Here is a 9,092-nt window from a genome sequence, read left to right on the forward strand (position 1 = left end):
ACTGAGATATTCCTATCAATTGAACACAATAGTTTAATTTTACCACTGATGTAGCCTTTTCCACACCCCTTGATGTAGTAAGTTGACACTGGAGTTAGGGTGTCTGTATTCTATGTTGGTGAAACAGGAAACCTGAGCGTCTGGGTCATCCGACATCTACCGAAAACAAACGTTATTACCGTAAATATCATATTTTCATGTAAATTTGTTGAATCTGATTCATCGAGAAACATTTGTTCATAAACACTATTACCCTCTGTATGATGAAACTTTCTGTTTTACATTGTAGTTGTATAAATACCTAGCATCATTCATTTATGAAATTTAGATTAAAAGCATGTATAATACAGTAAAACATACCAAAGCTGAATGATTCTGATTCATTATAAATGTAATTTGTTATAACTGATAAGTCTATAATATGTACGAAAACACTAGGACAGGAAAATCACTATCATAAGCGTGTTCGCTAGAACCATGTTTTTACTGCAGTATGAATCCCAGATATAACCTGAGCATTCCTACTTTAATTAGGGAATAACTGTCTTTTTGTTTGTTATTTGGAACTAGTAATGCTGATTTTGTTGAATGTGTTGATATGGGGTAATCAGCGCAATCACGAAATCAGATATGTAATTTTTAAATTTTGTTTTGACTTCATTTTATGCAAGTTTCTAAGAATTTCGACCAGAGATGTGGAGATAATAAAAGAAATAAAGCACAGTATTAAAATCTGATTACAATGACAAAATGGATTTTGACATCTAGACGGCGCAGTGAGCATCCCTAAAATTTTGTATAGCGCTGAGGAGAACTCGTGCAGACTAAACGACCTGCTAAAACGATGAAAGAAAAACTGAGCAAGCTCACATACCCCATGCTCCCCAAAAACTTGACAATTCAACACATTATGGATGGCATGGTGCATTTTAAATACACAGTATAATTCAAAAAGGGGCATTTCTTGCAAAAAATCATCACATCAAAACTTCTTGCATTTAAGAACATTCAAATCTTTAATGTTACAAATTTAATTGGGCGAAGTTTCTGGATAAATAATGGAATCAAAATTTCTTGGTAATATACAAATGTATACATTATGTCTGAAATACCTACAAAGTTTCAGGAAATTCAGTGATTTTGATTTGTTAATGAGTGTAAGTCCATGTCCAATGTATAAAAATTTACATTTAAATAATTGATGGAAACAAAATTATGATGTAGTCATATAAATTTGTTTATATGCTGTACTATGAAATTATTTAAGACAAAGCACTTATTTGAGGTTTGTGAGGGGGGAGGGGGAGGGGAGAACTTTTTGTGTACATCTATCCAAGATTTTGTGTGTATGTGTGTTGAATTATTCATATTTTGATCTAAAAAATCAATAGGGGTCTTTTAAGGTCATAAAATATTTCACATAAAATTTCATCACAAGCTAATTCCAGTGGATTTCCTTATTTTATGTAGCAGAAAAGTTTCTTCAATAATAGCCAAAATTCTAAGGCCAAAAATAATGGAATCGGAATTTCCTGGTAATATGCACATCTACACACTGTGTCCTAAATATCTGCAAAAATTGACAAAATGAAATTCTGCGCAGAGGAGTGGTGCTGACATCATCTCTGTATTCAAGATATGGCCAAAAATCTATGTTGAAAAGTGCTGAAATTCCCAGAAAAATAATGGAATCGGAATTTCCTGGTAATATGCACATCTACACACTGTGTACTAAATATCTGCAAAGTCTGACCAAATTCTGTGCAGGGTTTAAGAGGAGTTGCGCTGACAAGCTGTTCATCTCTATATTCAAGATATGGCCAAAAATCTAAGTTGAAAAGTGCCGAAATTCCCAGAACAAGAAATGTTTGTGAAACACTTATGCTTTTCCTAAGTCCAAGGGGCATAACTCTGTCAAAAATTGCTTGATCGTACCCAAAACAGAACTTGACCTAGATATTCTTATGATTAATCTGTATACCAAATTTCATTTCAATATGTGCAACTTATGCGAAGAAAATGAACGGAAACTGTTGGTGGACCGACATACAGGAGCAAAGCAATATGCCCTCCCTTCTTTGAAGGGGGGCATAAAAATAATGGAATCAGTATTTCCAGGTAATATGCACAACTACACACTGCACTGTCCTAAATATTTGCAAAGTTTGACGAAATTCTGTGCAGTGGTTTAAAAGGAGTTGTGCTGACAAAAAAACAGGACTGAGGGGTCAAAAACATCATACCTCCCGCTTGTTGCGTGGGGTACAATAACAATGCCAATAAATATGTCTAATAATGCTAAGTCAACCTGTATATGGCATTTATGTACTTCAACATTGGGGTACCAACAACAAACATTTTGTTTTATTCTTATTAAGAATCGTTTAAGAAAAGAAAAGATTGATTTCTAGAATGTTATATGTGATGACAGAGAAAGAAGAATTAATGCTTTGCACATCTGTTTTATTTGTTCTTGATAAAATGTTGCTGAATTTTTCATGAATTTATCGCTTTTTCTTTATGGAGTAGAAGTAAATGTTTCAATAATTTCCTAACAGCCGTCGTAAGTCTTCTAGAGAGTATTGGTTGTAAATACAGCATTTGAAGCCTGACTGGTACAATGAAACATACTAGAAGCATCATCCAGGCAACTCAATATAGGACACAGAGTTACTTAGAAACCTAGGATATACTGATGCTGATGGTATAGCATTAGCTTTCCCTGACTTCGTTGACTTGAGGTAAAAATGTAGGAGTAGCAATGATAAGAAACTGACATAAACAAATTGGGTTCAATAATGCATTTTTAAAGTGTATACAAGCTTTTTCATCAATGAAAATATCATCTCAGACTAAACTTCTTACCATTCCAAATCCCAGGGTTAAGACGTTAGTCTCACCTTGACGCAGCAATTTCTGAAAAATAGATATTCTCTCGTATATTTTTACATCTGTATATTAATTTTCATCCTGTATTTTAACCCTTTTGCAAAATATCAACCAACTTTCTTCTGTTACTTCTTTTTTAATTGCAACTCAAAATTATGACAATTTTATGTTGCAAATTTTATTGATTTTTCTGCCATCATTAAGTTCACAAAAGTTTTCTGCATTTAAAGGAAAGCTGGCATATCATTTTTTTCTTTAGCATCAACTTTGGAGATCCTTTAACCAATTGAAGACATATGCTAACCTCAATCACTCTCAGTACGAGTTCTTTTGTCTCTGAGGGTGGAGAGGAAGTGATTACAAGTTTGTCCCGCACATCCACATTGAAAGCTACAATGGTTGTTTCCAAATTCCGTAAATAGCTGGAAAATTAAAGAAGTATATGATGAACACCCCCACTTTTTTTCTGAATGTAAATTTTTGCTATAAATTTAGTTTAAAGGTGTTCGTTGAAAGTCTGGTTGGCCCCCAACTTTTTGATACAGTATTATATTGTAAGAAATCCACCCTAAATTAATGGACCTTTACACCCTCCCCCAAAACCAGATTTTTCAGTTAATGTATTTTTTACCCGTATAATCCCCCTTTTAAAATCGATGCTACGTGCCTGACAATTATTTTTTCTACATCGCACCAAAACAAGATTTCGAAATTTCCACATAAACTGGTTATGTTTTTTAGTCCCACTTCTCTCACTGCGTTTGCAAAGACTTCATCAAATGTAAACAAGATGGCATGGTCTGCTTAATGAGTTTTCATCATTTAATCCTTGAATCATGTAATAAAACCATTATTGCTGTTTTTTTCAGCAAGTCAATACAATGATTTAGCCATCTGAGGAGTACAATATTCCGTCGGGCTCCATGTGCAATATCCCTTCCCACTCAGTGAATGTTGTACTCCTATTTGGCTAAGGTGGCTAAATCATTGTATTGACCTCAAAAACAGCAGTAATTGTTAATTTGTATAATAATACTCTAAAAATCAAACATTGTTCATGCCCCTCTCTTCAATTTATAATATACTGAAAGGATAAAGGAACTCATATTTTTGATTGATCTACTACAATGGCATCTATAATCGTGATTAAAATAGCTAGTTTTTATTTGGACTCTAAATAATGTTCAGAAATGGGTATGTGATAGAAAATCACTAAACCATGACTCTGGCAAGCTCAACGTGAGCACAAGTAGTTTGCCTCTGGGCTTTGGGTTGAAAGTCATGTAGCTGGAATTTGGGAAGTTGAACCATTTTTGCAATCTCCGTTGATTTGAAAAAAGTCCGGTAAGAATTTGAACATATTTTGACCCTAAGAGATGCCATATCTTACTGAAATTCTAACAAGTCTGGTTATTGTCTTACTTATGCAAAGACATCATCAGAATGAAATTGCTGAGCAATTTAATGTGTCCCAATCCACTGTGTCTTTGCTAAAATAAAGATGCATGTCAGGTGGAAGTGTTAAAACTGTTCCAAGATGCAGACGTCTTCAGGGGGCAACATGAACTGGACAGAGAAATCTGTTTAATCCACCGAGGCAACCGGTTTCAAAACTGCAAATGAAACTGGTAATAACATTCCTGGATGCCACGATGCCAGAATCAGAGAGAAAACTGTAGGCAATAATCTCATACAGGCAGGCCTTGTAGTATACAGGCCATTCTTGTAAAGCCATGATCCACATGAAAGAATGCGAGTTGCTAAGGTGTGCCAAGATTTCCACATGATGATCACCTTACAGGCACCATTTAGTCACAAACCGTCTCCAGCTGAGCAATTATGGGATGAAATGGATTGATGAATTTGACTTCAATATCCTATTTTCAAATGCCACCACCGAGCTGAGGAAAGCACTTATGGAGGACTGGAGCGAAATCTTATCCCTATTTGAAGAATCAATATCTGATCAATTTATTCTCAAAATGATACCAGCTGCTGTGAATTCAGGATGATGACACAAGTGACATTGACTTTTGGAATTTGGAATTTTAAAAATTCAGACCCCTCATTTATGTATATTATTAATTTCTTTTTGTAACTATATTTCATTTCATTTATGCATTTCAAATTATTCATTCTATCCTTTATTTATTCATTTACTCATTCCTAGTCATTTTTTAAATTTATATCATAGGGCAGTATTTTGCATTTCAATACGCTTCCATCCATGTTTCCTTTCTTTCTCTTGTTAAAATTGAAAGAAAATACCTAAAGTAATTTTTTAAAAACTTTAACCTTTTTGTTTAAAAAAAAAAAAGGAATATAAAGCAATGGAAAAGGAAATTTGCAATAATAATAGAATGCTAAAAAGGGCAAACTTCGAAAAATAAATTGTAAAACTAAATATATAGAATCGCCACATAAAATTATGTACGAAATTTTATTTTTCACGCACTTTTTCACTAAAGTTAAGCACGAGGCCTCAGGCTTTTGAAAATTACCTGTGTTATCCTCCACAAATGGAGGATAACTACCCACAATGCATTGCGAATTTACCATATAAAGAAGGAAAGAATTTAGGCCTAGTTGTCATATTGAATTTTGGCTATCCTCCGAAAACGGAGGCCGCCTAGACCTGTCCAATATTAAAGTACCATGGAAATATTGGAACTCTCGAGTGTGCACACAGACACTTGTTTGATGTAGTATGCAGTAAACTATACTATATGAAACAAGTGCTTGTAAGTGTGCAGTGTACAGAGGGTCATTAAACTGTATCGCCGGGGAACGGGGTATATAATAGCCATGATGATACCCATTTAAGATCATTATACCTATTGGAATCACCTTCTGTGCATACACTTCCAAAGGATTTGAGCCATTCTTGCAATGGCAGTGCGAATGTAAACATTGACCGAATGATATCCATTACTCCGTCCAGGCCTTCCCTCCGTCCACGCTATTTGGCGCAATATTGTCACTGAGTATGGGTTCCCGTTAGAGTCATTATTAAGAAAGCGAGCGATTTTAGGGTGCTAAATAGTTTTACACTGTATAGGGACTAGGGAGGGAGTGAATCTTATCAAACAAGGAACATTCTCCCAGTGTCCAGGTTTTGTTGAAGAATAACCAACTTCAGGGCAAAATCTAAGAGATGCTGTAAACGAGGTAAATAATGTAAAAACAATTTTATAAGGAAAGCTACTGTACAGTGTGTAATTACTTTCTCCTTTTATATTTTTTTTAAGTTCAGTTTGTCTATCACTCCTAATTTTATTTTTACCGTACAATATTAGATTAGGTTCTAATAACTGTTTTTCATCACATTATTATTTTAAATTTTAATTTTCTATCGTCTTTTTATGACACCACCTTCTCGGGTGCTCCTTATATATAGGAGGGAATTCCTGATCTGAAATGAACTTGTGCCCGAAATTAACTGATTAAGGGAGACTCTACCGCATCGCTAGAAAAGCTCATGGCTGTAGGAACCGGGGGCACGGGGGGGGGGGGTAGATAGAATGTTCTATCGTTAAAATGATATTGTCCTACGGACCCGGTGAGGGCTTGTCCCGAGACACAGTTAGATTATTCTAACTAGGGGGGGGGGGTGCCTCCCCCCAAATTTTGCCGATATATAGATTATTATAGAAAACATAGCTAGGCCTACTATATGCTTGTGCCCCCTTAATAAAAACGTCTGATGACCTTTTTTTTTTTGCTTGTCAAGGAATTTTTGGTAGTTGATAGTGCCCCCTCCCCCAACTGAAAATGTATGGTTGTGCCCCCCCCCCCCCCCCAAATGAAATTACTTCCTACGGGCCTGAAGCTAGTTCACTAGCGATGCAGTATATAAGTTCCCTGTGTACTGTCCGCTACAGGGTGCGTCTTTTTACCACAAGGAACCACAAGGTACCACAAGGAACCACAAGGAACCCCAGGGATACCACAAGGTACCCCAGGGACACCATATACATCCTTAATTATTCTAAATATGGTTTATATGCACTTGTAAACTACAAAAAAATGTTTTTGAAGGGCAAATTAACACTTTAATTGTCCTAAACAGAGCAGTTATCCAAGATAAAAATTTAAAAGTAGTATACTTAAACAATTAAGCTCAATTATGCATGTATAGTTTTGAGGAACTTTAATAATATTTTATATGGTGTGAAAAAAATAATCCTGTAACTATGAATGGTGTATTTCAATACACAGAACCAATGGAAACTCACATAAACCCAAAGAATACCCTAGGCTTAAGGTACCACAAGAATACCCAAGGGTACCCTAGGAATATCTCAATGACACCCTATTTAACTATTTAAAAAAATGTACATGTAAATATGGTTTATATTTGCATTTGTAAATGACATAGTAACTGATTATTGTATATAGTGCAATACACAAAATAAAATGATACCCACATAAGAACCAAAGGATAGCCTTCAGTTACCACAAGGACATCCCAGGGTAACCCCCAAAATATCTCAAAATATCCCAAGGACAACCAGTTTGACCTTTATAAATCTAAAAATGGTTTTAATGCTTTTGTAAATAACTTAGTAACTGTTTATTGCATATTTTAATACACAAAAGGATACCAAGAACCCCAATTAAGGAAACTCTAGGTATCCAAATAATACCCTTAAGTATCCCAATAAATTTGAGCTATTTCAATAACATCCAATTCAGCTTTAATAAATGAAAATAGGTTTATGTGCATTTCTTAATTACATTGATCATTATCTGTTTATTGCTTAATTCAATACACAAATTAGAGGATTCAAAGGATGTACCCCAAGCGTACACCAATGACACCTCATTCAAACTTAATAAATGTCATATGCATTTGTAAGTTAGATATTAAGTCTTTCTGAGGTTTATTTGCATTCACTGTGTACAAGTTAATGATCATATTATGGTCATCTACCCAAAAATTTCAGCCAATCTGATAAGAATTTTTCACTCACGATTTCAGTCAAATTGTCAATTTATCTGTGTTACCTGCTATATAAATGAAACAAGTGTATAATTTATTATTATTAAATGTTATTATTAACCTGAATAAAGAAAATACAACAGTAAATCATCCTAAAAGTTTTGCAGTATGATGGCTATAACTTACAAAACTTTATGCATAAAAAAATATAACTCATGCATGAAAGGGTCATAAAACCTAAATAAATAAATTTTATGCAATAGGATAATTTTTGTCAATGTACCACTATACACCAGAATATCGGTATTATTGTACCCAGCCCAAGTAGCCTTTCGGTGACTTAACTTGCATGGATCATGCATCTATAAGGTTGTACATGTATACTACCACACTTGCTTCAGATGCTGGATCTGACCTACATTTTTTGGTTGAGTGACCAGAATTATTTCTTTTTTCTTTTTTTTTTTGTGCAGGTTTCATTCTAGCTGAAGTAACTGTAAGCCCCCCGTGGTGATCAATCTTGCATGAATGATACCTCTAGGAATGTACACATGCAGATCTATATGGTTTGGTTGCTGAATCTTAGTACATTTTTCTGTATGATTGAACAGTGTGATTTAACAAAAAAGATTTGGAGCAAGCCCATGCCTATATATTACATGTAGTACATACCTTTTAAAACATCCTACACGGGCGCGGATCTAGAAACTTTTCAAGGGGGGGGGGGGGGGGTGAAGAGGAAAAAGGGTTGTTATAACATACATATACATACAGTAATAGTTTAACAACTTAATAGGATACATGGGCATAGAAGCGTTTTCAAAAGTGAGGGTGAAGGAAGCCAGGGAAAAAATATGGATTTCCTGAAAATTTTTGTTAAAAAAAATTAAAGGAAAAAACCCTCCGAACCCGAAAATCCTAATTTGTAAGGGGGGGGGGCATTTTCTTTCAGCAACCAAATTTATTCATACATTACTACATTAGCCTTTCACTGAACAATTTCTATCGTAAAAACACAACAAAAAATTGGGTCTCCCCCCCTTCCCCCTCTCTCTCTCTGTCTATGTGTCTCTTGTTAGCAAATCCAAAAGGGATGGGGGGTTGCAAATCCCTGATACCCCCCCCCCCCCCTTTGGATCTGCCACTGCTACACAGACCAAACATGTTTAAATCTTGCACTAATTACTACCCTAATATTTATAAAGGTTAGACTTTAATGTTGTACTTATAAATAACATTTAGTTGACTTGTACATCAAGAT

General features: G+C 34.9%; 1 protein-coding gene across 1 annotated transcript in view; it reads right to left on the bottom strand.

Moving 5' to 3' along the window:
* The window catches only part of LOC133172876 (telomerase reverse transcriptase-like), a 30,202-nt gene extending 24,372 nt beyond the window's left edge, over nt 1-5,830 (bottom strand). The window contains exons 1-4 of the mRNA XM_061307709.1: nt 5,724-5,830; nt 3,194-3,311; nt 2,866-2,916; nt 44-156 (exon numbers count right to left, since the gene is read on the bottom strand). Of these exons, the coding sequence (XP_061163693.1) occupies nt 44-156; nt 2,866-2,916; nt 3,194-3,311; nt 5,724-5,818 (377 nt within the window). The 5' untranslated portion in view covers nt 5,819-5,830. The remainder of the gene's footprint in view (nt 1-43; nt 157-2,865; nt 2,917-3,193; nt 3,312-5,723) is intronic.
* Nucleotides 5,831-9,092: the final 3,262 nt, after the last annotated feature.

Source organism: Saccostrea echinata, unplaced genomic scaffold, assembly GCF_033153115.1.
Source record: "Saccostrea echinata isolate AGI-Se365-2 ecotype Australia unplaced genomic scaffold, CSIRO_AGI_Sech_v1 ptg000056l, whole genome shotgun sequence".
NCBI classification, from domain to species: Eukaryota; Metazoa; Mollusca; class Bivalvia; order Ostreida; family Ostreidae; genus Saccostrea; species Saccostrea echinata.